This window comes from Melospiza georgiana, chromosome 20 (assembly GCF_028018845.1).
Source record: "Melospiza georgiana isolate bMelGeo1 chromosome 20, bMelGeo1.pri, whole genome shotgun sequence".
Taxonomy (NCBI): Eukaryota; Metazoa; Chordata; class Aves; order Passeriformes; family Passerellidae; genus Melospiza; species Melospiza georgiana.
In genome coordinates this window covers 3,885,550-3,913,332 of record NC_080449.1, presented here as the reverse complement: position 1 = coordinate 3,913,332, position 27,783 = coordinate 3,885,550, and the positions used below count along the sequence as shown (strand labels likewise).

Sequence of the window (27,783 nt, the reverse complement as noted above, 5' to 3'; positions counted from 1 at the left end):
GCCCCACAGAGGTTTTGTGACAGGATCAGACTCTTCACCTCTTCCTTTCCCTATGTTCCTGTCACTTCCCTTCACCCTCACCCTGCCCTGTGACCCACACTGGGCAGGAACCCCAAGGGCCAGACACATGCCCTGCAAAAAACCTCCCCCATTAACACAGCAGAATCCCTTTGGTCTCTTCCCTCTCTAAATTCAGCAGGATTTTTCCATGAACAGGCAGAAAAGGCCTGGGGATGGAGTAGTTTGCTGCAGGAGAGAGGGAGCTGCTTCCTGGCAGAGTCAAGAGCACTTTGCCTCTCATCAGAGCCTTCCCTCTTTGGGGCAGACAGCTGTGCTCAGCTGAGCTCGTGGAACAGGGTCAGCCAAGGCCATCATGACTCCCAGAGGCAGCTCCAGGGAATAAGGCTGGTAGGGAGAAGGTTCAGTGTCTTGACAGGGCACAGCTTTGTTTATAAATGAAATAAATTGAGCAAACTGTACTTACCGCAATCTCTGTTACTAAAATATCAGTAATACTTCCCAACACTGTTACAAAATCAAAGACATTCCAGGCATCTCGGAAATAATTCTGCCAAATGAGAACACAAGGGAAATCGAAAGATCCAGGGGTTATTTTTTTTATTGCCAGCACAAGTCAGGGATTTTTTTGTTTTTAAATGTGCATCACGAAATGCGAGCATTTCGTTGAGACAGGAAAGAGGTGGAAGGGAAGGAGGAAAGCACCTACCAACACACCAAAGGCAATGATCTTCAGCACACATTCCATGGAAAACATGGATGTAAACACAATATTCAGGCATTTCAGCATTTCTTCGTATGCTTCTGGAGCATCATAGAACTAAAGCAGGATGGAAGAAGGGCTGTTACTGGAAGATCACTGACAGACTAAAACCTTGCGCAGCTGATTCCTGCTAATTTTAGTCAGGATTCTGTGCTCACTTTGAGCAGGATTTGGGGTTACAACACAATTATTCCTGTCTCTCTTGCTCCATCCTGTACTGAGGGGGCAGCTGGAATATCCCCAGCAGTGGAGACTGTTGCTGAGGGACATCCCCCTGTAACCACAGCATGAACCAGGGGGTAAAGGCATTTTCCAACCCAAGAGACACGTGCAGAACTGTTTCTTCCACTAATATGGGGACTCCTTGATTGTGAAGATACTCTAAGACAGGCAAGGGATAGGAGGGGACATCATCCACCTGTGTCTCTTCCCCCACTCTGGATCACATCCCAGGAGCCTGATGCTGTTCCAAAATTGAGTAAATCTATTTTAAAGAATGATAGAATGGCTTGGATTGGAAGGGACCTTAAATCCCATCCAGTGCCACCCCTGCCATGGCAGGGACACCTCCCCCTCTCCCAGGCTGCTCCCAGCCCTGCCCAGCCTGGCATTGGGCACTGCCAGGGATCCAGGGGCAGCCACAGCTGCTCTGGGCACCCTGTGCCAGGGCCTGCCCACCCTCACAGGGAACAATTCCTCCCCAATATCCCATCTAAACCTACTGTGTTTCAGTTTGAATTTCCATGGCCTGACTGGACTTTGAGCAGCCCCAAGACCCTGCTCTGCAGGAGAAAGCTCAGGCTGGGCTGGAGATCAGGACCTGCAGATCCCAGTTCCCATCCCCTGGTCACACACTCAAAGGGGCTGAGCCCAACCACCACTCTGCAAGGAAGCCCATGGTGAGATCTCATCCCAGCTAATCCACCTCCCTCAGGGGCCAAAGGAATCCCACCAGGCACATGGGGAGTGGTGGTTGCTCTGCTGAGACCCCCAGCTCTCAAGGTGAGAGTCTCTCCAGCCAACAGCCCAAAATTCCAAGATTCAGGAAGGTCCCACTCACCTTCATCATGAGGACGATGGTGTTGAGAGCAATCATGACCATGATAAAGTACTCAAAGGGAGGGGACACCACGAATTTCCACATCTTGTACTGGAAGGATTGCTTGTTCTGAGGCATGTAGCGGGTCAGGGGCTTGGCACTTATGGCAAAGTCTATGCAGGCCCTCTGCAAAACAAAAAGGGGATGAAACGGTGCCACAAAAAGGGCTGGAAGTCTTTATCCATTGGGATGTGGTTGGGAGAGTGAGCAGATCATTAATACCAAGTGAGTGCTGGCTGTTCCTGTAAAATGCAGCACAGGATCCCCAAATCCTGATCCATTCTCCTGGAATATTTACCCTTTAACATTCCTATGCTCCTTGCAGTCCTACCACATTCCATTAGAGCCCAGCTCCTCCTAGGTCCTGATCCCTTCCCACTTCTAAAAACATTTCCAGTTTCTCCTGATGGGTGATTATAGGAACCAGAGGATTGGTAAAGATGTTATTTGTTGTTTCTAAAATGTATTGTGGAACTTGGGTGTGTCCTCACACACAGCAACACCCAAAGAGCTCAGAATGTTTCATAAAATGAGAACTGAATTTACCAATAAATCATCCACCAAAAGCACTTGGGGGAACTCTCAGAGATCCCCTTCACTGGCTATTTCTGTTCACTTTATTATGAATATAAAAGTGATAAAAATTTATTTCTACAAGAGGTTTTGATTCTGGAGCGTTTTCTCATCTTGAATTTACATAAAAATTGCAAGTCTGAAATCACTTTCTGCTCAGTAGGAAAATAACATGGGTAAAGCTCTCTAAATATTCTGCTTTATTTTGGACTTTTTGTTCATTAAGACAAACAAGGAACTAATTAAAAATCACTTCAAAATTCATCTCTTTTCATCAAAAATCAGGTTCCAGTTTCAAAATATATGAAAAGAGATGGTTCTTCCCAAAAGAGGCCATTGAGGCTGTGGGACCCTGGAGGAAGGATGCTGCAGATGCTAAAAATCTGCATGGATTGAGAAGGAAACTGGATACACCCATGGCAGGAAGATACACAGATGCCAGTAACTAAAGAAAAACCAGCTCAGGAGGTCCCTGAGTGGAAAACAATGGTATTTTTGGGGGCTTTAAAGAAAAACCTCACAGCTTCTTCTACCCTGGTCTTACACTCTCCTCAAGGCATCTCCTTTTGCCTGCTGCCAGGAGGAAAAATCCCAGCCAGGCACAAAACCAGCCTGGAGAGAGGAGTTTTCACAGTAGTTGAACCTCAGTTTGGCTTCTGAGGTCTGCCCTCAAGGTTTGCCTCCTTCTACCCCTCCACACTCGAGCAAACATAAAATCATGGAATGGTTTGGGCTGGAAAGGACCTTAAAGCCATCCCTGCCATGGCAGGGACACCTTCCACCATCCCAGGGTGCTCCCAGCCCTGTCCAGCCTGGCCTGGGACACTGCCAGGGATGGGGCAGCATCTGCCAGGGCCTCCCCATCCTCACTGTGGTGTGGTCCAGGGGAATGTGTGACAGTGGTTCCCAACAGGAAGCACTTGGGGGCTCTCCCTGGGGTTTGTTTTATGCAGAAGCTGAAACAGCCACTCATTTCTTTGCTCTCTACACCACACACCCTCCAATAACCACTGCTTTCCAATCCCCCCAGCACAGGGGGAGTGGGGATATCCACCAGTATCCAGCAGCTCTGAGCCCCTGGAACACCAACTCTGGAGTCACAAGAGGTGGGTACCTCGTTTTTCTCGAGGCTGCACTCTGACATCACTTTATCTCCTTGCTCCTGGAAGGTGATGATGATTAATGCCACAAAGATGTTGACAAAGAAAAAAGGGAAGACAACAAAATACACCACGTAAAAGATGGACATTTCCATCCTGTAGCCAGGGCTGGGCCCCTGTTCCTCGTAGGTGGCATCCACCGAGTGCTTCAGCACACTGCAAGCAAATGCAAAGAGAGAGGAAAGGTCAACACAATCCCTGGGAAGCACCAAGGACCCCCTGAGAATCATTCCCTGGCCTTCACTCTCGTGCAGGGTTTTCCACATATGCTCAGGAAAAGCTTGCTCCCACCCACGAGGCTGGGAAGAAGTTTTCCTTGAGGATATTTTTAAGGAAACCCTTTGTTCTCACCATTCTGCAGAATGGTGGAGATTTGCTGTGCCCAGATCCACTGAGCCCCCCTGACCTCCCAAAGGGGAGAGGATCCAGCTGGATCTGGCTTCTCTTCTCTGGTCAACAGGGATGGAGTAAGAGTGGGGAGAGGTGTTGATGACAGCCAAGTAGGGGAACACAGTGAGGGACTGGGAAAGGGAGGCTGATGCTGTTTTAGTCTTTATTTTATGAAAGAGTTGAACGTGGAGGCGGAGAAGCCCTGGCCACGCACTGCACTCCACGTGTGCCAAAATAAAGTCATTTGCTGAACAGGAAATTTTATCTGGGGCCTGTCACGCCCAGCAGACTTTCAGCAGAGCTCACAACACTTTTTCCCCTTCTTTTTCTACCATTTCCATTATCAGTTTTACCCCTGAGAAAGGTGTGTGAGTCCAAAAGCCTGAGGCAAGAATTGAAAACTTTCTGAGAAAATGCAGAGCTCTGCCTGCTGGTTCACCCAATAATCACACAAAACTTAGCTGATAAAGGACTTTTCTCATTTCCCACGTCACCTGCTGTCCCTCAGAGCTTTGGTGACCTGTTTTACCTGCATCATCAGCCCCTGCCAGGGCCATGTACTCACGTTGGCCACCCTTCCCCTGTGGACACGGTGAAAAGTGTGAGCAGAGCCCAGAGCACGTTGTCGTAGTGGAACTCGTATTTTTTCCATTCCCTGGGCTGTGCCTCCACCTCATTTTTTTCATAATCGAGGTACTGACCCCTAGGAAAAAAGAGATTTGGAGCCAATGAGAGAATTCAAGCAGATCAGGCATTTCTTACCACTCAGGAGTGTTGGAAAGCCCCAGCAGCACAGTCTGGACTGTGCTGTGGGTTAAGGACAAAGGGACTCCCTCAAAGTCCATGACAGAAGTAAAAGCCAATTTTTGAGCCAGTTCTAGCCATGGGAACTGGACCTGAGGTCTGAAAATGAAAGAGATTTTAATCAGGGCATTCATTAATTCATTAGGCAAAGCCAGCCATTAACACTACGCCTGCCCCTCAACTGTCTGACCCCACAGGAAGCTTCTGCTTGATGGGGAAACATCTCTGCCTCCTACTCCAGGGTTGGATATAATTCCTAAATGTATCCCACTCTGCGGGGCCTGGCAATTCAAGAACCCTCTCCAACCTACCCTAATCTGTAATTTCACATTCCTTTCCATAATTTAGTTGCATTTTTCCAAGGAAGAACTGCACTGACAGCCCCTAGGACCCCACCAGGGATGAGCCCTGCAGGTGCCAGGCAGCAGGAGAGGGGTGGGCAGAGCAGACAGTGCTGAGGAGGTGCTTTGGGTGCCAAGAAAAAAGCTAATGAGATGCACAACACACCTTGCCAGCCTGCTGGGAAGAACAAAGCATGACAGGGCTTTTAAGATATTCACATCCTGTCCCTGTCCTCGCTAATTAGTAGCTCTTTAACATCCCACGCTTCTGATTATTTATTCAGTGTGTTTTTCTAATTCATAAGAGCTCTAAGAATGGAGGCAACAGGTGGAAAGAGGAGTCACACTATCACAATCCTTTCTCAAACATCACACTCAGCTTTCCCAGGAAAGAAGATCAGAGCCAGGAATGACAGACCTGCTAAAGAAAAAGAAGGAAAAATTCACCTCCAGGCTACCTGAGCTGGATTATGGCTCTTTATTTACAGAAGACTCTTCCCACTGAGCAAATCCCTGCCTTTGGGCCAGCCTGGGGAGGTGGAGGAAGCTGCTCCCTGCCACATTCCCTGCTCCCAGCTGTACCTGCAGTCCTTCTCCAGCTCCTTGGACTCGTCCGTGCAGTAGAAGAAGCGGCCCTTGAAGAGCTGCACGGCGATGACGGCGAAGATGAACATGAAGAGCATGTAAACAATGAGGATGTTGAGGACGTTCTTCAGGGAGTTCACCACGCAGTCAAAAACAGCCTGGGGAGGCAGGGGGACAAGGTCAAGGGGTGGGAAGAAAGGAAGAGTTCATCCAAAATCTTGGCCACCAAGATTTAACCACATTCAGGGAATCACAGAAGGGTTTGGGCTGGAAGGGACCTTGAAGATCATCTCATTCCCACCTCCCACTGTCCCAGGCTGCTCCCAGCCCCATCCAACCTGGTCTTGGACACTTCCAGCCTCAGCTGCTCTGGGCACCCTGTGCCAGGGCCTCCCCACCCTCACAGGGAATAATCTCTTCCCAATATCCCACCTAAATCCCTCTCATTTGGGACTCATTACCCATCCCACCACCCATGGATGCTTCAATGCATTTTTGCTTCCCAAACATTTCCCAAAGTCGTGAGAAATAACTCCAGCTTCCTTTATCTCGTGCTTTATCCACAACTTTGGCTGTGCCACTGAATCTTCTGATGCTGCTCATAACATTTATAAAGACAATCACAGCTTGTCAAGACAATATTAGTCCTGAGCAAACATTTCATTATAAAATGAAAATTGCACTGGTTTTGATTTTACTTCCAGTGGTTGGATAAAAACTGTTGGAATAATTAGGAAAAAATACCAGAAACAAAACAACCAAATGCTTTGAATAAATATTTTTATAAAGAGCTGTCTGTCAAAATGAGGTGTGACTAATGTAGTCAGCATGTGCACTCCCAAGCTCCCTGCAAAGAACTCCTCAAATCCATTTCCTACGTGGGTATGAGGCCCTGATTCATTACAAGTAATTTGCAGTTTCATTTCAGTCAGAAGTTTGTCATAATACCAGAAATTGAGCAGTCCGTGCCCGAGCACAGGGTTTGTACAATCCTGCTTCTATTCCTCTGAATGGAAGTGAATCATTCACAGAATTAATCCTGATGCAACTGTCTCAGGTTGCAAATGTGAGATGTGGCAGGAGGTGTCAATTCTGTTGTTATTCTCTGCTAATGGGTCAGCCATTAAAACCAGGTGGGGCAGCTTTCTTTATCTCTTCCAGGACCCATTCGCCCTCCAGGAGGGAGGGGAAGGGAGGAATCTGTTGTTAATGGGCCATTGAGTGTCCCTGCATGGTTGATCAAATTCCATCATCTCATTGGGAGATCTCTGCCCAAGGGGAGGAGCCAAGCATTCCTACTTGGATATAATCTGAGGATTGGAACAGCACAGCAGCCTTTGCCCACTGCATTGCCAGAGGAGCAGCTTTCTGCTGCCCTGCATGGCCAGAGGGAGCCCAGGCCCATCTGCAGCAGCCCTGGAGCTGCAGAGGAAAACTCCCCCCTTGTGCAGGATCCCTGCTGCAGCAGAGCCACAGCTGGCACTGCAGGAGGGCTGAGCCCCCATGGGATGGGGCTGGGACACCGCCCTGACACACAGGGGGCAGGGCATGCTCTCACTCTGGCAGGGTTGTTTTGTTGTTGTTTTGGATTACTGCATTTTATTTTTCCTGCTAAAGAACTGTTATTCTTACTCCCATATCTTTACCTGAGAGCCCCTTAATTTCAAAATCATAACAATTCAGAGGGAGGGAATTTACATTTTCCATTTCAGGGGGGGCTCCTGCCTTCCTTAGCAGATACCTATCTTTTCAAAACAAGACAGCCAACCCAGGAATCCTGATGGAAATCCCTCTGATCAGCCCAGAAATCCTGATGGAAATCTCTCTGATCAGCCCAGAAATCCTAATGGAAATCCCTCTGATTGGCCCCGAAATCCTGATGGAAATCCCTCCAATCAACCCAGAAATCCTGATGGAAATCTGTCTGATCAGCCCAGAAATCCTGATGGAAATCTCCGATTAGCCCCAAAATCCTGATGGAAATCCCCCTGATCAACTCAGAAACCCTACATGAAATTTCTACATTAATGCTCTTTTTTAGAGAAATTTAGTGAACATAAAACTACAATTATTTAAGCATGAATAGTGGGCTCAGACAAAAGCAAATCTACAGAACAGCTGACCCTTATTTTGATGTGAAAACAGAAATTGTCTAACACATTTTCCCCCTTCCAAATCATTCATTGCTTTTTCCTCAGCTCTCACAGAAAACAGCCCACAAAAGGTATTGAAGAGTCCCTAAACCTCAGAAATTATTGAATTTTGTTAACTCCTTCCATTCTCTCTTTGCAGGGCCTGGCTGTTCCTCAAATTGTTGGTGCTGGATGAGTAATCCCAGGCAATTAAATTTATTGTATTTTTTAGATCAGTGCTCTAGGGATAAACCCTTGAACTATGGATTCTTTAATAGAAAGATGAATAAATTAAAGCTTCTCCTATAGCAATGACAAATCTCTTTGCACAGCCTGTGGAAAATCTTGCAATATTCATGTTAAATTCTCTAGGGAAAGCCAAACCCTTCCAACTCCATTTTCTCCTTTATCACATCGAAGACCATCCCACTTATGAACTGTAATTTAATTTATTTGCTTTTTTTTCCCTATTTGTAGAGGTTTTATTTTCATGTGGATTCACAAGAATCCCCAACATTATCCACAATGTTTGCAAAAGCACCCAAGTGTTTGACATTTGCTCAACATCTGCCCAGCTCTTTGTGCTCATCTGGCAAAAAGATTCATTGCAATGGAATAAAAGCAACAGAAACAACTTGGATTAAGTGAGGTCCACCAGCTTCCACTCAGACCAGCCAGAAACCTCCAGAGAAGGAAAAATAAGGAAAAATTTGGGTTATTTTCTAACCTTTAGTTTTGGCAGCCGTTTTATGGTTTTCAGAGGCCTGAGCACACGCAGGACCCGCAGGGACTTGATGGTGTTGATGTCCTTGCCTTTGGTTCCTCTGCAAAGGAGAAAAAGGCACAAGAACAACAGAGGGAATTGTTTGCTCCCCAGGCCACTCACAGGGTTATCTGTGGGCATCCAGGATGGCTTTGGTGGTGGAACTGGTTGGGTTTGGGGATGTTTTGATGGGTTTTGTGTCCATCCTCACCAGCGCTGCAGGCAGGATGACTCAACCTCACCTGGGGTGTCTCCAGCAGCACAGAGGAGAAGGATGGGGCAGGACAGGGTCCTGGCAGGGCTCAGCCACACGTGCTGGCCCAGCCACTCACCAGGACCTGGGGCCCTTCCTGCTCCAACTCCACACCTGAACAATGCTCCCAGTCAGGGCAGCAGCACCAGGACAGGAGGCTCAGCTCCTCCATCCCATTCCCAGCAGGAGAAGGGACAGAGCCACACAAGGTTCTTCTCTCCCAGCTGGATGAGGCCAGGGGTGTTTCTAGATGAAGCCAGGGATGTTTCTGGATGAGGCAGGGGGTGTTTCTCCGTGCACTTCTCTGGCAGGAACATCGTGCCAAGAGGGTTTGGGAGCCTTCCTGATGAGGGACAGAGCTCTCCTGGCGGTCAGAGCCTGTTCCCTCATTCCTGAGTCTCCCATGGAGGACATGCCACCAATCCCATGCAGGAACATGTAATATGGCAATATATTACATGCCTGGACCAATGCTGGGGCAGCTCCCCACTCAGGCATGCAGGTGCTGTCAGTCACTTTTGGGGTTTAGGTTTTGTTAAAACTGAGTGCAAGGTCAAGAATGTTCCTCTTGTTAACATCGAGTGGGGTTTTAGGGCAAGGACAGAGCTCCTTTCTTCGTGCACTTCCAAAACAAAGAAACACAAGACAACAGGAACATCTTCTTCCAACCCCATGGCAAAACAACGACATTCCCTTCGTTTCATATGGAGTGGGAAATGGGATGGAAATCTGGAACAGAGTTTTATTCATGGCTGGAGATTTGGGTCTGGAACTGTGTTAAGGGAACACAGGTGGGAATGAAGAACGTGTGGGACAGATGCTGACACACCTATTCTGGACATTCTTTTTCTCCAAGAGGGAAATAATGGAAGGACAAGAGGCACGAGAGACCCACGGAGGTTTGGGAAGGACTGCAAAGCTTCCCCCATCCTGCCCCACATCCTGTGCTGAGGGAGGAGCACCAACAGTGGAGGAAACCACCCAGTTTTGTGGCTGGCTGAGCCTGCTCAGCCCTGGAAAGGGAATTTTTGGAAATCCAAGAACTCATTGCTAACCCTGTACTACTCAACAGTAACCCTGGAGCAGAACGTCCAACCCAAACCCACAGCCCTGCCTCAGCTCCAGTCCCTCTGTCCCGTTCCCAGGCATTGCAGGTGTCTGGAAATGCAGGAAGAGGGACACACAGGAAGTTTTGAAGGGCTGTGGGTTGTATCCCAGGCATGTATAACTTGGGGAGAAATTTCCTTTCCACAAGATTTAGTAGAAGGTGAGGAGAGGGGAAACAGAATGGACAGGTCTTCTCTCTCTCTCACCCTTCAGGGCTCTTTTAGGACCAGTCTAATCCGTCCCAGCTGGACCCTGATCTTTGACATGGCTCTAAACCCAGGCACTGGATTTACTCCCAGAGCAACAGGACTGATTTAAAGCCACAAAATAACTACTAAATATTTTAAAAAATAATATTTGATTTTCATTAGAGATCTTTGATCTGCTCTAGATGAAACAGGCACTGCCAGCAGAGTTTTTTCGGCCTTTCTCATCAGGTTTCAGCAGAGCTGAAGGTTTGGCTTTGCAGGTTTGCTTTCAGCTCAGTGTCCCTGCCATGGTCACCTTGGTGTCACCAGAGCCACTGGCTGACCTGCAGCTCCCTGGTGTGACCCTCAGCAGTGCCCTAGCTGCAGAAGAGTTTGTTCAGCCTCTCCAGGAGGATGGGAATGGCATCAGGGAAGCAAAAGGGGAAAGGGGTCATGGCCCAGGAGATGCCCCAGCAGATCCCACCCCATCCCCTGGGCTGTCCCCTCTGCCAGGCCAGGCCAATCCTGCCCTGCTCCTGGGGACAGCCAGGGGAGGGGGGAGCTGAGCAGGGCAGGGCTGAGGGAGGAGTGAAGGGGAGACCCTTTGGGGCCATGTGGCATCTTGGGGCAGCAGGAAGGGAAGGGGGGGACATGGGGACAGTGAGCCCACAGCTCTGCTCTGTCCCCACCAGCCACAGCCACACTTCTGCTGTGCCCATCAGCACCTCCAGCTTTCCTAGAGAGAAGAGAAACCCTCTGCTTTCCTAGAGAGGACAAAGAACCAAGTGCCAAATTTCCTGGACCCCATCAAAGACTTTTCCTGGCATCCTTCTCCTCGCTGTGGAGGATCCCCCTGGAGCTCCTGGAATGTGGGGACAGAGGACACAGCTCTGCACTGACAGCAAAATTGCCCCTTGCACAGGGTTAAATACAATGTTTGGAACCTCCTTCTTCACAAATCACCCTTGCAAAAAGCTCCCTGAGCTCAGTTTTCATGGCAGAGACTTTCCCCAGTACCAGAGCCTGGATCCCAGCTGGGTCACACTGCAAAGCTCAGCTCTGCTCCCCTGGGCTCACTCAGAACCCCAGAACATTCCCAGGTGGTGCTGTCTCCTGACTCCAGCAGACCCCAATTACCACACTGCTATTGTGCCAATTAACAACTGCACTAATGAGGCCTCGTGCAAATGAGAACAGAGACATTTCCCTGCTCTGCTCTCCCAAGGGCAGGCTCCACACCTGAAGGAGGAATTTCTGTGGGTTTAATATTTCCAGGAAGGTTAAAGAGATGTAGAGCAGAGCAAATCCTGACTCCTGCTTTTCCCTGGAATGGGAAAGGCATGGATGAGTGAGCTCAGAGGTGGAGGGCAGACAGCTCCAGTCACACAGAATTCCTTCTGCCTCAGCAGAGGACACTAAGAAGGGCTGACTGATTTTTTCCATTCAGGCACTTAAGCAAATAAAAAGCGTGAGCCAATTAAATCTTAATGGGATTTATGCTCTGAGCCATATAGAGAATCCTGAGGAAAAAAAAAAAATCCCATTTCTTGTCACAGTAAGGTCCCTGCTACAGGAAAAGCTTTTCCTGGTGCTCTGACCCAGAGTGATGCAAATTGCATTTTAATTAAAAGGATCCTCTGCAACTCTTCTGTCAAATAAAACCCTCAGGGTTGGGTTTGGGTGTTTTTAAAACCCTCTAAAATATTGGGTTTTTTTCCCCTGCTTTCATACAAAGCCAGATGTCCCAGAAAATAAAAGGTCCAGATGGAGCTGGGACTCAGTCAAAAGGTGTATCCAAGCACACATCTGACCTGAATATTCCTCACAACAAAAACAAATTGCCATGGAAAGACAAGGTTTTAACTGACTGCAGAATAACAACTGCAACATTCAGGACAGCTGAATCTTGAATAAGAGCTAAAGAGGAGCATAGGATGAAGGCAGACAGCAAAAAAAAAAAGAAAAGAAAAGAAAAAAAATTTGCATTAGATCATTTTTGGGTGCATTAGGCCAGTGCTGTTTTGTTGTTGTTTTCTGTGTCAGTTTGCTGCATGTTTATTTAAAACATTAGGAATTTTTTACAAGAGCTTTGCAGCGCCTTTTCTCCCTTTAATAAATAAAAGAGCCTTTAAAAATTCAGTGGTTCTTTCAAATGGAAGCTGCTTGTTCCTGTTGCTGCTGCCAGCAGCTCTGATTTCAGGTGACATGGACCCCTCAGAGTCAGGGCATCAAAAATTCAGGGTGAGGTGGAGCCTCTGCCTTCTGTGATAGCCTGGAATCCTCCTGGCAGAGTGAATTCTTCCCTGGAAGAGTAAATGAGGTCACCCCACCCTGCCCAGACAGAAAGCCACCCTCTTTCTGCCCTAAATCCTCTGCTTTCCTAGAGAGAAGAAAGAACCAAGTGCCAAATTTCCTGGACCCCATCAAAGGCTTTTCTTGGCATCCTTCTCCTCGCTGTGGAGGATCCCCCTGGAGCTCCTGGAATGTGGGGACAGAGGACACAGCTCTGCCTCCCATGACAGCAAAGCTGCCACTTGCACAGGGTTAAATACAATGTTTGGAACCTCCTTCTTCCCAAATCAGCCCTGCAAAAAGCTCCCTGAGCTCAGTTTTCATGGCAGAGACTTTCCCCAGTATCAGAGCCTGGATCCCAGCTGGGTCACACTGTCCACACTGCACTAAATCAGCCCTGGAGCTTCCAGCTTGGCTGTTTGGAGGTGAAATCCTCTAAAAGAGACTCAAAATTCTTCTTTAAATCTGGTTATTAAGATTTTCACGAATTGTACCTCATCCCTCAGTGCCCACTGAGTCAGCCCCTCAAATCTTGTTGGTACAGAGATATCTCCATGTGGTTTTTTGACTCCCTGGCTTGGATTTTAGTCTGTTCTTATCTCTGCTGAAGGAAAATCAGGATGGATGAGTTAAAATAATACATTTCACTGGATAATGAGCAGTAAAGGGACAGAGGGGTCGATGGGATGGGTGGAACATGGCTGGGTTGTCTCCACAGTGGCAAAATGTGTGGACACAGGTTGGACAGGCAAAACAGAGCAGCAAGAGACAGGAAGAACATATTACCCCATGAAACTCCTAGAGAGAGATTCCAGCGAGGAGAAGACAAAGAAAGAGCAGAGTCAATGACAAACAGAAACATCAGAGAGATCCCCCAGCCCCTGGCCCACTCCCACCAAGCCCACGGGATAAACCAGCGGGGAAGGGAAGGCACTGCACAGAAATCCCATATTTGTCACATTCATATCCTCTGGAAAATTCCTTCACCAAGAGTTTTTCTCCTGGGAAGCTGGGAAGCCTCAGAGAAAAGGAAAACAATTCTGATCTCATTTGCTTCTCCTGTGCTGTGCTCATGTGGAATGTGTTTGGAGATTGTTCACCCACAGGTGATTGTTCCATTGCATTCTGCTGGGAGTTGTTTTCACTCTTTGGCCAATCAGGGCCAAGCTGTGTCAGGACTCTGGAGAGAGTCACAAGTTTCATTATTATCTTTTTAGTATTCTGTAAGGATCCTTTCTGTATTCTTTAGTTTAGTATTCTTTAATATAATATGGTATAATAAAATAATCAATTAGTCCTGTGAGAACATCAGATTCATCATTCCTGCCTGTCCCTGCAAATACAATACACATTCCCTGCTGGATCAGCCCTTCCACTGGAAAAAACACCTCCACATCTCTCCCACTTTGGGAGGGATAACCTCAATTATTTGTTTTTTCCAAGAACATCCCGAAATTCTGGGCATCTCTGTTCCAATTTTTTCCAGGCCAAATTTTTGCTTCTCTCCCTCAGCTGTTCCTCCCAAGTACATTCTGCACCTGGGGCTGAGAGATTTTGGTGACAAGCTTCCATGGGTTTTTTGTTTGCTTCCTTTTCCCTAAGGACTCAAACATGTCTGGGTGTTTGTGGCATGTTTATCTCCAGAAAAAGAAAGGGATTTCTCTTTGAAATGCTTTGCTGAATGGGAAAACATTAGTTTATTATTATCAGCATCATATTGTCATTCCCAGCATCACTCCGGGGGTGTTGTTTGAAATTTATTTTTTATTTTTCTAACCACAGAGCTGCAGGCAGAAAGAAAACCCACAGCTGCTTTGAGAGCTGGATTTTATCAGTCTTGTACAAGTGACTGATACCATCTCAAATACTTAAATTAACAAAGGCTGCTGCAATATTCCAGAGGAGAGCATTTCAGGGAGCTTTGTTATTCCCAGGTTTTTAGCGGACGGGTTAATTCAGTAAGAAGTTGGTTCACATCACCTTCAGTGGACAGCAAGAAGCCAAACACATGAATTAAATCCCACCTTGCACGTGGCAGTTGTGGGTTCTTGCAAACAAAGTGGTGACAGCCACATTAAATCCCATTTTTAGTGACACTGAGGAGGGTGACAAGGCTGAAGGATTTGCTGGAAAAACCCAACTGATTGAACAACAAAGAGACTCCAGGAGCTCCTTTTTGGGATTATCAACATTCGGTCGCCTCTGTGTGTCCATCTGGTTTAACCAAACCAGGAGCTGGGCCTAAGTCACAGCTCTCCACCCTGTCAGGACTCAGAAAAAAGCCATTTCCTAGGAATGACTGATTTTCCAGCTTTGGTGCTCATCAGGGAGGCTGCAGGCATTCCCTGGATTGGATGTTGCCTGCTGGAACAGGGATGGGGAGCAGGGCTTACAGAAAGCAGAAAAATCACAGAAGAAATTCAAATTTTCCCGAGTCTTACAAATGAGCTTGTCTGACTTTAATCTGGGAGACAGTAACTAGGCAGGGTTTATGCAGTCCCTGGCTGTAAAACCCTGCTCAAGACTCACAGTGGAAAATAAAAGCAGCTTGGGGCACCTATTACAAAGCACAGGCAGGGGATGTACAAGTAATTTATTTGGAGGCTGATGAGGTGCTGTTAGATATTCATGGCGCAACATCAGCAACAGAAGAAAACCCGAGCATGAAAAGCCTCGGAAAGATTAAAAATTATTCATTTTAATCCATAACTCGAGCAAGGAAAATCTCCCTCAAAAGAAGATGGTGTTCAAAGAGAAGATGTTTTAAAGGCAGAGCCTGAGGTTTGTTCTCACAGCACAGGGAGCTGCTCTGAAGGGCTCCCAAAATGCCCCTTCTCCCATCACCCTTAGAAATTTGAATTCCTGATGGAAAAGGGAAATTCTCATGGAACTGCAGACTTTGAGTTGTGTTGTTTTTTGTGATTATTTTACTTCTCTAGCTCTCTTCAACTCAGAGGAGCTTTGTTAAATTCTCATGTTGCTACATGGCTTTTTAAAGTTAAATTTTTGATTAACTCAGTCTGGCTTAAGTCAGTCTAGTTCTGAAAGATGTTCCACAGATATATTTCATGTGCAGGGAAATAAAACCCCACACATGTGTAGTGAAGCTAAAAAAGCAGCTTGGCTTTGGATATTAAATTTTAGGTGAACAGTACATTCACCAAGATAATTTTGCTTAGGACAGAGCAGTCAGCTCCTCCAAAAATCTGATTTTTAATGAGGCACAAAATGTTTAAAGAGAGGAGAGCATCACCCCTTTGAAAGCAGCATGTTGGATATGATTTTTTCCAACACCTGACTAATTTGGTGAAGGATCCGGCACAGCCCAGCTTTCAATGTCTCCAAAAATCACACCTAAAATATCAATCCTGTCCCTTAAAATATTGATCCTGTCCACTTCTTGGTCAATTTAACTTAGAGGGTTTATTTGTATGTATTTGCACTGAAAAAAAAACAGATCTAAACCACAAATCTCACAGCCTGGATGTGACAGCAATTTTGACACCTCAGAAAACAAAAAACTGCTGAGGAATTTTTTACCAGAAAGGCAACATTTTGTGCTTTTTTTTTTTTTTTTGTGCAGAGCTGAGAGAGGAGCAGGGATTTGGCTCTGCTTTAAAAATTTGTGCCAGTCTAAAGCAGCCCAGGCACGCTCCGCGGCTCCCTGACAAAGGTGGATGCTTTTCTCATTAGCTGCTAATTCTCTTTAGCAAGTGAAACAATTTCCTCTCCTCTAATCAGGGTGTCACAAACCGGGCAGTGCGGGGCTGCTGAACATTCCCCTAATTGCTCGGAGCTAATTTAGCAGAAGATTAAACTGGTCAGGTCCCTCTGCCTGCTTCCAGGTCTCTCCCATTGTTTCTCAGCAAAGGATTTGCAAACAACAATCCGAGTGGAAAATTTCTTGCCATTCTCCAGCTCGGCTCCTGAAGGATGGAAGGAGCTGCATTGCTCTTCCTCTGGTTGTTTCCAAGGAAAAAGGCTCGGATGAGAAGTTAATCTTAATTTTTAAGGAGTTATTTCTCTGTGTTTGTTGCTCAAAATCCTCCATGACATGAAAGAAGAACGTGGGGTGTTATTTAAAGGCAAAAATACAGAGCTGGGTTTGAGGGAGGGAGTGAAACTCAGTGGAAGAACAGAGAGAGGAGAGAAATAGCAAAGGTTTGTGAGCCAGAATAAATATCCACAATTCTGGAAAGAAGGGTTTGCCAAGAGTTCACAGAGTTACCAGCTGATTTCTTAAACTGTTTTCTCAAAACACTTCAAGATTCTCACGATCACTGACTGGAGACACTGGACTGCCACAAAGTGTTACAGTGAGTTCCTGAAAAGAATTGGCCAAAGAGTCACAAAAATCTTGGCTTGGTGTTTGAATGAGCAGTGAATGGACTCAGCCTAAAGCTGGCAGGATTTTCTCCAGATTCCACAACACAAATATAGCTGGGTTTATTCTTTTCTTCCCACCCCCTGGGAAAAGGGCAGGAACTGAACACTTCACTGAGGAATGGAGCCACAAACATCACACAGCCTCCTGCCCCCTCTGTCACTTATTCTCTGGAATTCGGGAATTTGGAGGAAAAATGAACTTACGAGAAGGCAAAAGCCACCAGGGCCCCACTGACCACAATGAAGTCCAGAATGTTCCACAGGTCACGGAAGTAGGAGCCAGGGTGGAGCAGCAGCCCCAGGTCAATCATCTGCAGAGAAAACCCAGCAAAGGAAGAGTTTTAATTAAACATGGCCCAAATCCACCCTGCCAAGGGGCAGGAGAAGGTTCTGGATCAAAGCACCCTTCAGAAATTGCTGAGATACTCAGCCAAGCTGCTCCTCTTTAACAGGCAAGAAAACTCTCCCAAAAATGAAGCTCAAATTAACAAACCACAACCTAAAGCTGTAGAAATTAGAGCTCTCACTGCTCCCTAGGATTTTTTTCCACACACATGCATTAATCCTGGTTTTATTCTGCATCTCTTTTGCATCTTGCTCTGACAGGAAAACCCAGTTCCTGCCTTACCCCAGCACTGAACCCTGGTTTTATGGAATTTTGCTCTGTGGGAAGTTACTGCCCCATAGTCTTGGCAAAACCTGTCACCCTACTGAGCAAAAGATAAATTCTCAGCTTTTTGAAACATGACAAACCAAGAATCAGTTGTTATTAATATTCCTTCCAAAGGGAAGGATCAGGAGTGTCTCAGCAAGGTCTGTCAGCTCCTGGTTCTTCACAGATTTTATCCTCTTACACAGCCACAGCTCCTAAAGATATCCTGATTTTCCTCCATAAAATATGAGATTTAAGCCAGGAGAGCTGCTGCATCTGATTGAGAACTGCTCCCAACTCCATCCTCCCCACCTCTGTCCTGTTCCAGCTTCTCACAAATAAATCTGAAAGAGGAGGTGAGAAAAGTTGGAAAAGTTCTTACCTTGATCACCATCTCAAAGGTGAAGACTCCAGTAAATATATAATCCAGGTATTTCAGAGCCTAAGTAGGAAGGAAAAATGTGTGTTAGGGAAGGCCACACACTGAAATAACCTGCACATGAGCAAGGAGTAAAATACCTCATCCAGCAATGGATGGATCTGCTGGGATGGACAAAAATCATCTGGTGGGAGGGTTGCAGATAATTTAGGCACAAACCTGAATAATCTGATTTAAAGCACCATTTTCCCAGTCCTTGCCACACTGCACCCACCCAAGGCTGGCTCCAGTGCACCTGCATTTCTGGCAGGTTTACCAAGGCAAAAGGGTGTTTCAAAATGAAATGTTTGAACATCCTTTCCTAAGGATCTTCAAGGTCCTAGGGATCCTTTCCCTGTGTGGAATGGGGTGCCAGCTTTGCCACATCAGCCACACAACCCCTGATTTCCAAGCTCTCAGGCTCAGATGTGGCTGAAGCAGCAGAAAGGGGCAGGAATTTGAGCATTTTGACAGTGAAACAAAGATAACTGGAGTGTGTTCCCAAAGGCAGCTCTAATTCTGCATGGCCAGCACCTGCAGAGATGGGAACGGCCGTGAGACGGGAGGAGAACAGCACCTGAATTCTGGGCATTTTAGGAGGAGAACAGCACCTGAATTCTGGGAATTTTGGGAAGAGAAAAACCACCTGAATTCCGTGAATTTTGGGAGGAGAAGTGTACCTGGATTCTGGGAATTTTTGGGAGAAGAAAAGCACCTGAATTCTGGGCACGTTGGGAGGAGAACAGCACCTGAATTCTGAGCATTTTGGGAGGAGAAAAGCACCTAGATTCTGAGCATTTTGGGCAGAGAAAAGCGCCTGCATTCTGGGCATTTTGGGAGGAGAAAAGCACCTGAATTCTGGGAGGAGAAAAACACCTGGATTCTGGGAATTTTGGGAGAAGAACAGCACCTGGATTCTGGGCATTTTGGGAGAAGAAAAGCACCTGAATTCTGGGCATGTTGGGAGGAGAAAAGCACCTGAATTCTGGGCATTTTGAGAGGAGAAAAGCACCTGAATTCTGGGCATGTTGGGAGGAGAAAAGCACCTGAATTCTAGGCATTTTGGGAGGAGAACAGCACCTGAATTCTAGGCATTTTGGGAGGAGAACAGCACCTGAATTCTGGGAATTTTGGGAAGAGAAAAACCACCTGAATTCCGTGAATTTTGGGAGGAGAAGGGTACCTGAATTCTGGGCATTTTGGGAAGAGAAAAACCACCTGAATTCCGTGAATTTTGGGAGGAGAAGGGTACCTGGATTCTGGGAATTTTGGGAGGAGGAAAAGCACCTGAATTCTGAGCATTTTGGGAGGAGAAAAGCACCTTGATTCTGGGCATTTTGGGAGGAGAACAGCACCTGAATTCTGAGCATTTTGGGAGGAGGAAAAGCACCTAGATTCTGAGCATTTTGGGCGGAGAAAAGCGCCTGCATTCTGGGCATTTTGGGAGGAGAAAAGCACCTAGATTCTGGGCATTTTGAGAATAGAAAAACCACCTAAATTCCGTGAATTTTGGGAGGAGAAGGGTACCTGGATTCTGGGAATTTTGGGAGAAGAAAAGCACCTGAATTCTGGGCATGTTGGGAGAACAGCACCTGAATTCTGGGCATTTTGAGAGGAGAAAAGCACCTGAGTTCTGGGCTTTTTGGGAGGAGAAAAAGCACCTGAATTCTAGGCATTTTGGGAGAAGAAAAGCACCTGAATTCCATGAATTTTGGGAGGAGGAAAAGCACCTGAATTCTGGGCATTATGGGAGAAGAAAAGCACCTAGATTCTGAGCATTTTGGGCGGAGAAAAGCGCCTGCATTCTGGGGATTTTGGGAGGAGAAAAGCACCTGGATTCTGCAAATTTTGGGAGAAGAAAAGCACCTGAATTCTGGGCATTTTGAGAGGAGAAAAGCACTTGGGATTCTGGGAGGAGAAAAGCACCTGAATTCTGGGAATTTTGGGAGAAGAAAAGCACCTGGATTCCGTGAATTTTGGGAGGAGAAGGGTACCTGGATTCTGGGAATTTTGGGAGGAGGAAAAGCACCTGAATTCCGGGCATTTTGGGAGGAGAAAAGCACCTAGATTCTGAGCATTTTGGGCAGAGAAAAGCACCTGCATTCTGGGAATTTTGGGATGAGAAAAGCACCTGGATTCTGGGCATTTTGAGAATAGAAAAACCACCTGAATTCCGTGAATTTTGGGAGGAGAAGGGTACCTGGATTCTGGGAATTTTGGGAAAAGAAAAGCACCTGAATTCTGGGCATGTTGGGAGAAGAACAGCACCTGAATTCTGGGCATTTTGAGAGGAGAAAAGCACCTGAATTCTGGGAGGAGAAAAGCACCTGAATTCTGGGCATTTTGAGAGGAGAAAAGCACCTGAGTTCTGGGCTTTTTGGGAGGAGAAAAAGCACCTGAATTCTAGGCATTCTGGGAGGAGAAAAGCACTTGGGATTCTGGGCATTCTGGGAGGAGAACAGCACTTGGATTCTGGGCACTTCAGGAAGAGGGAAGCACCTGGATTCCGGGAAATTTGGGAGGAGAAAAGCACCTGAATTCTGTGAATTTTGGGTGGCACTCACGTCGTTCCTGGGAGACTCGGCCTGCACAGGGTCCTCTGCAGCCAGGGCGATGCTGCTGAGGGCGATGACGATCAGGATCACCATCTCGAAGTAGCGCAGGTTGACGATGTAGTGGAACAGGCGGCGGATCCTGCGGGGACAGGAGCACACCACGGGTCTCAGAGAGGGGACAATGCCACAAACCCAGCAGGGGCAGCACCTCTGGGACTCCTGCTGTGATCACGGGCAGAGGAGGAGCTGGATTTGTGTCTACAAACAAGCTGTGGGTCTGCTGGGAGATAAAATAGCGCTGGGAAGGATTCCGCTGATTGGTGAATGGAAAAAGATATTTGGTTTTACAAATAAACTTTGGATTTGCTGATAAATGAAATTAGACATTGAAAGATGAGAGAAGGAATGGGGAAAACCCCCTAAATTCAGTAATATTTAAAAATTAAAAGGGAGGGTTATACATTAGAGGGAAATCTTTGGGATCAGGTGTTCTGGAAGTCTGTACCTCTCAAGTAGCTCATTCAATGGGGAAAAACCCCTAAATTCCATAAGAATTAAAAATTAAAAGTGAGAGTTGTACATTAGAGGGAAATCTTTGGTATCAGGTGTATTGGGAAGTCTGTACCTCTCAAGTACCTCAGCCAGTGGGGAAAGAGAGAAGGGAAATGTGGCTGGAAATTGGGATAAAAAGGAGGCTGCAACCTCCGAAAATTTGAGAGATCCCAGGGGAATGTCCCATGGCCTCTTGCTTTATTCAAATAAAGCCAGAAAAGACTCCTCTGTCTCCTTTTTGGACATAAAGCTCTGGTGTTTGTGGATTAATTTTCCTAACAATGGGAAGGAAATTAAAAAACAGGCTAGAAATTCCAGTTTGCATCAGATCTGTGGTGAGAGATAAATAAGGGAGTTCAACATCTTTGCACTGATCTCTGCTCCCTCTGCAAGGCAGCAACATCCATTCATCTCCTTATCTCTTGATCTATTTATCTCCCTATCTAGTTATTTCTCTATCTATTTATCTCTCCACCCATCTGTCAAAAGAGCACTGAGAGCTTTCAAGCATCCACACTCAATTCTGCAAATTATGTTTATGGCACTCCCCCGTCCTTCTCCCTCTGAGCTGCCAGGTTAACGCCCCATGAGCTCAAAACAAGGTTTGAAATCCTTTTAGTGTCAACTAATCCCTTTAAAATGTTGAGACTCTCAGCTGAATCTGCCTTTGTGGCTCTGAGTGTTCCTCCCACCAATTTCTCTCTGCTTGCACTTTACTCCAACTCTCACTTTACAGCACAAATACTTTACAGGAATAGATTTGATTACTTCCACCTAATCTTTTTATTCACAATTTGTGTCCAAGGAAAATGGTAAATGCTCCCATTTCTAAGCAATCCAAAAGTCTTCACAAATTGCAGCTAATAATTCCTTCTGACCACAATTCCCAAATCCTTAATTGCACACAGAGCTCTGCATTTGCACCATATTTGTCAGCTGAATAAAGGACTTAGCCTGAGAATCAAATTATAGATTTAACTTGCCAACAACTTTGTTATCTGAGAATGTATTTCAGCTCCTCTATCCCATTTTCTCTAAGCAAATATCTGAGCAGTGAGAATTAAAGTCTATTTTTCACATCTACTTACATACTCCTTTTCTTTGGCTTGCTAATGGATTCAGAGTGGAAAAGAGCTCCAAATACCAGGGAAGCAAATGTGATAGAAAATAACCTGGAGAAAAGTGCTTTTGTGGACCCCTTAACTGTGGTTTTCAATCTGCCAGGAGAAGATGATCATCTCCATGCCCTGAGAAGCCACAGAAGTGAAAGGCAACATTTCCAATACCATTTGGAGCCCTAATTCCTGCATCAAACTCAATTCATCAAAGCAGTAACAAGCCCCTATTTTTAGCCCCTCACCGTTCATAACCAGCAGTGAGATGTGGGAGCATTTGTGAACTGCCAGTGGGGCTTGAGAAATCACTTCACAGCCCTGTGTGCTCTAAGAGGGTGGTGCCACTTGGGGAAAAAAGGAATTTATTTCTGCTTCCCTGAGCTGTTTTCCCCTCTGGCAGCACCTGGGTCATGGATCCCAGCAGGGCTTGGAAGGGAGGTGGCAGCACTGGAGTGGGGAAAAGCTTCTGACCCCAGAAAGAGCTCTCAGCTCTGTTCCCAGCAGCCAGAACCCCTGGGGGATGCAGCTGGCTCTGCACCTTGCCCAGAGGACAAACAAGCTGCTGACATTCCTGGAGTTTGAGCTTTGGCTTGGTATTCCCCCTTGGATTGCTTGTAACACATTTTTTCTGCTAGTGAACTTTGTTTTTCCAATTCTCTTTTTTTCTTTTTATTCCTGGGGGGAAGTGAAAGATGAAGGAAGCTGAAACAACAAAGAAACTGAAAGAACCCCCAGATCCTGAGGCTCACAAGGTTCTAGCTGGGATGAGGGGAGAGAAAAGAAGCAGCCACAGGAAAGAAGGAAATTTTGCTGCTTCTGTGCCTGTCCAGCCCTCAGCTCAGAGCCCCGGGCTCATCACCTCTCACTTCCCACCCAGCCCTGCTGCCTTGGCACATCTTTCCCAGCTCATTTTTGGTGGTCACTTCACAGCAAGAAGACCAAATATTAGGGAAATACCATTTCCTTGCTGTCTTATATATCAAGAGTTCTATTATCATTATAGTGCAAGGATTCCATACTGCCAGAGTCTCATACCTCCTCAATGTTTTCTGTTAGCAGTTCCTCTAAGCACTGACTGTTCTTGGTCCTTGCAGCAGCAATCTGACTCCTGATCCCACCAATCCACTCTTTTATACCACTGTTCTTATTTTCTAGAGGTGGGGCCTGTTAACATTAGGCCTGCTCCTAATTTTTAGTAATTGGTTCAGCTGCAACTCTTTGGGATAAGATTACATTCTCTACCACCTTCATATTGTATCCCCCTATGTTTCCTTATCTATCCAGACAGGCCAAACTCCTTAATCCTAATCTGGCTCCCCAGGTGATGGTCCCAGGGCTGCCAGAGCTCCAGGAGCATTTGGACAATCTGGGATGGCCAGGGTGGGATTGTTGGGGTGTCTGTGCAGGGCCAGGAGCCAGACCAATGATCCCGGTGGGTCCCTGCCAGCTCAGTCAGGAGATTCTGGGATTCTGGGATGTGCTGTTCAGCCGGTCCAGGGGTACCACAGGGGCTTTTTGGATGTCAAATCTGAGAACTCAGAGCCTGTTTTGTTCCAGGACTGCGCAGGATGTCACAGCCCTCAGCAGCAGGAGGAGAACTCATCCTTCTCTTCAATCCAGCTGCCAAAGAAGGGTCTGAGCTCCCCTTTGGTATCTGGACAGAGAGAAATTCCAAGTACAAGTTTACCTGAGCCAGAGAGAAACCTCTGCTCTGAGGGGATCTCCACAAGTCCCAAAACCCCTCCCTTAAAATGCTCAAACTGACTCACACCCTTCATGCCACAATAATTCCAACCCCACAGCCCTGCAGAGGAACAGATTCAGAATTCCCAGCTTGGAGTCCAAAGCTCCCCAGGAGGCAGCACTGCCTGAAGGGGAAGAAATGCTCCAACCCCAGCAGATCCCACTCTCAGCCTTGACAAATAAAAAATATCCGGGTTTTCTCAGAAGTTCAAAGTTTGCAGTGATGCAAACCACTTTATGGAAAGAACAGGAATTCCAGCTCAGGAATCTGCTGGTATCCAAATATTCCTCAACCTGTTACTCCTGATAAAATCTTTCCCCAACAGTAAGGGAATATTCTTCAACCTGCTAATCCTGATAAAATCTTTTCCCAACAGTGAAGGAATATTCCCCAACCCGTTGTTCCTGATAAAATCTTTTCCCAACAGTGAGGGAATATTCCTCAACCTGTTGTTCCTGATAAAATCTTTTCCCAACAGTACCTGTGTCTCACTTTTTGGGTTCTAAACCAACAGAGTCTGCCCAAAGCATTTTATTTTCCCTGTCCTGATAATTTATCCCCCCAGGAAAACTAACAGAACAACAGCATCTGACCCACAGAAATAGGCTTTTATTTAATGCCCCAGTGTGTTTTCAGAGATGAAAATCCCACTCATGTTATTGCTCTGAAGCACCTGGAGCCCGTGATTGGTGTTGAAGGAACTTACGGGTTTGTGGGGCTGAGGATGAACATGGAGCTGTAAGGCAGGATTGGTTTAGGCCCATTTTTGGTCAGGTCATCGACGTCTTTCTTCTCCTCCGTTTTGCTTTCAAACTCCACGTTGTTCACTGGAAATGGGAATTGAGGGAGAACACAAAGGAGAGGGTTAAAAATGGATTAGCAGGCTTCCTGCTGCCTGGAACAGCTGGAAATGGCAGCAGTGCAGCTGGGAGAGCAAACAGCCTTGGGAAGTGCTGATTAAATGGGATGAACAATCATCGGATCGTTATCACTCCCTGCCCCACGCTGCTGCTGAGCACCGAGCAGAACAGCCAGGAAATGAAACCATGAGCTGATTTAGCCCAGAGCTGCCAAACTGGGGCTGGAAAACCTATCCCAAAGAGCACAAATTCTTAGGGAGAGGGATCAGCTCGGGATCTTTGAAATAAAATCAAAAGGAAGTCTGACCAGCCTCGTAATTCGGTTTTTTCCCGTGGAGCAGGAGCACAACTGGCTTTGGAACACATGAAAGAGCAGATTCATGGAAGAGGTTTAATAATCTGAAGGCTGAGATTTCTGAACTTCCCAGAAATAGGAAAAGAAACATGGAAAGGACTTCTTGGACTCTCCAGAGCTGTGCCTGCATCGTGCACCTTGGTTTGGTCAGAGTTCCCCACAGGCAAAGGTGAGCAGCTCCATCCTGCAGCAGGTTTTGGGATCTCCTTCTCTGAGATTGTTCCCAACCTCCTTCCCAAAGGTTAGAAATTCTGCAATTCTCACCCTGACTTCCCTTGCAGGGGGTTTATGGGATAATTTACTGAAGATAATTTCCCATCTATGAACTGGGTAACATTCTATGCTGCAAATTCTCTTCTTAGACACGTGTAAAGGCTCTTCCCTTAATTCCCAGGACCTAAAGTCCAACGATCCCACCCTTTGGAATGCATTCAGTGCAGGGCTGTTATTACTTTTTATTTTATTTTGCAAGAAAATGACATTTCTTTGTGTTTGAGTGACATGTTCAATAAACTCCTTATTGGATCTCCAGTCAGATCCAGAGGAAATGGCCAAGAAATGGAGAGGCTGATAAATTGTGATTGACAGGAACTCAGCACTGCAATATAGGAAAATAACCATTGAAGAGGGGGGAAAAAGGAGAAAGAAGAAGGAATACTAATAAAAAAAAAAAAAAAAGATAAATTTTGCAGCTGACAACAGAGTGAAAAACCACAGGGGCCCTGCCAGATCTTGGAAAGCAGAGTCCTGACAGCCTGAGGTTTAATGTGGACCTCTTGGATTTCCCTCTGGGATTCTCCTGACTTCTCCAGGCTGTTCCCACCCTGCCGGGGATCAGCACCAAGGTGGTGGGAACAGCCTGGTGCTGGCTGGGCACAAGGATCATCTTGGAACCATCTGTAAATCTGTGCTGATAGACCCAAGGCAGAGAGCTCTGGAGAAGGACAGGGAGGGTGGATCTGCTCCAAGAGGATTGTAAAAGGCTCTGGAATGTCACAGGATCCCCAGCAGCAGGGTCACACATGGATTTTGCTCTCCCTGCTCCCTCACCTCTCCCTTACACACAGGGTGTGGCCTGGCTGAGCCATCTCCAGGGAGTCTCAGGTGTTTTCCAGAGCCACCAGGAACCCTTTCTGAGTTCCTGCAGTCCATGTGGCAATTACAGCTCCTCCATCACAAAGCTCCCTGGCTGCCTCTCTCAAGGATGGCAGATCCCAGGAAAGCCCCCCCTCACTTCTTGGAGATTTGGATTTCCTGGCAATTCCACAGCAGGAAAAGCAGGGGACAGAGGCACTCACTTGGGATGACAGTGGTTTCCCCTGGAGGGGCAGTGATGGTGACAGGGATGTTCACAGTGGTGGTTTTGTCCAGGGGGGGCTGAATCATCCTGGTCACGTTCTTCTGGTTGTCGGCGTCCTCCGGCTGCTCAGGCACCTTCTGCAGGTAAGTGCTGGGCAGGGTGTGCACAGGGACACTGCCAGGCCCACTGCCACTGCCACTGGCCTCCAGCTCACACTGGTTCTCCCTAGGAAAAAGCAGGATTTGTTCAGCATGGCCCGGGAGAGGTTCAGATCCCTGATGCTGCACCTCGTGCTGGGTTTGTTTCCTCCATGGAAATCCCTTGCAGGACTGTGGTGCTCACATTCTCTGAGCAGAGAGAGACATAATTCTCTCGCCCACGATTTTTCCTGGGGAAGGCAGTGAGAACCTCAGAGAAGAAGAGCAAACAATTCTCATCTCTATTTGCTGCGCTTGTTGTTTGGCACATGTGGAATGTGTCATGGAGATTGTTTACCCAAAGTGATTTGTTAATTGGAAACCAGTGAGGGTTGCTTTGATTCCTTGGCCAGTTGGGTCAAAACTGTGTCCTGGCTGTCTCTGCAGACAGTTATGGGTATTTCTTTAGTATCTTTGTAGTATCTGTATAGTATAGTATAGTATATACTGTAGCATAGCATAGTATAGTATAGTATTACTTTAGTACGTAATATAATATAGCTTAATAAAGCAATTATTCAGCCTTCTGAATCATGGAGCCAGAGCACATTATTCCCTGGCTGGGGGCTCCCTGCATTGATACAGGACAACCTCTGACAGCAAAATTTGGGATCTTTCTCTCCAAGACATCCCAGGCCAAACCCCAATCCCGACATTAGGAGGGGACTGTGGCACTGGACATCCCTAGGGTCACTTTAATGATGCTCCCAAGCCAGGACCATGTAGCAGTGCCAGGAGCCACTCCCCAGAGCAGCTGCTGGATGAATCCTCACACACTGCTCCCTAACACTCTCCCCAGGCCTTATTTAATTGTGCTGATTCTCTTTTCCCGTTTTTGGAATGGTTTTGGAACCATTCTGGAACGTGGCAATCAGCAGCTAAATGGCTCCTGCTCTCCTCTGCAGCAGCTCTGCTCCAGTGAGGAGGGAAGTGAGCCCGTGCACATGAGCACGCTGAACAGCAGGCAGAATGTTTGGAAATTCAGCTGAAAGGAAGATAATTTAGACAGGAAAATTATTATCTCAGTGCCACTCACGGCTCTCCACGGTGACATGAACTCTATTCTAAAGAATCCCAGTGCAATTTCTTTTCCATCAGACTAATAAAGCTGAAAAGGCAATCTATCCTTCTTTATTAACTACTCCAAATGCTTCACCAGGGCTGCTTTTCTCACTTGACTT

General features: G+C 46.7%; 1 protein-coding gene across 8 annotated transcripts in view; it reads right to left on the bottom strand.

Annotated features, from left to right (window-relative positions):
- CACNA1B (calcium voltage-gated channel subunit alpha1 B) overlaps positions 1-27,783 on the bottom strand; it is a 324,524-nt gene that overhangs the window by 58,142 nt on the left and 238,599 nt on the right. For all 8 annotated transcript variants that reach the window (XR_009115431.1, XR_009115432.1, XM_058038142.1 and 5 more), the window contains 12 exons: positions 26,404-26,630; positions 24,597-24,717; positions 20,489-20,618; positions 17,889-17,948; positions 17,059-17,165; positions 8,593-8,689; positions 5,731-5,891; positions 4,569-4,706; positions 3,568-3,769; positions 1,842-2,006; positions 728-838; positions 485-568 (listed from right to left, as the gene is read on the bottom strand). Coding sequence is in view for 6 of the 8 variants with exons in the window: in XM_058038142.1 (XP_057894125.1) it covers positions 485-568; positions 728-838; positions 1,842-2,006; positions 3,568-3,769; positions 4,569-4,706; positions 5,731-5,891; positions 8,593-8,689; positions 17,059-17,165; positions 17,889-17,948; positions 20,489-20,618; positions 24,597-24,717; positions 26,404-26,630 (1,603 nt within the window). In the remaining 2 variants the exon portion in view is untranslated. The remainder of the gene's footprint in view (positions 1-484; positions 569-727; positions 839-1,841; positions 2,007-3,567; positions 3,770-4,568; positions 4,707-5,730; positions 5,892-8,592; positions 8,690-17,058; positions 17,166-17,888; positions 17,949-20,488; positions 20,619-24,596; positions 24,718-26,403; positions 26,631-27,783) is intronic.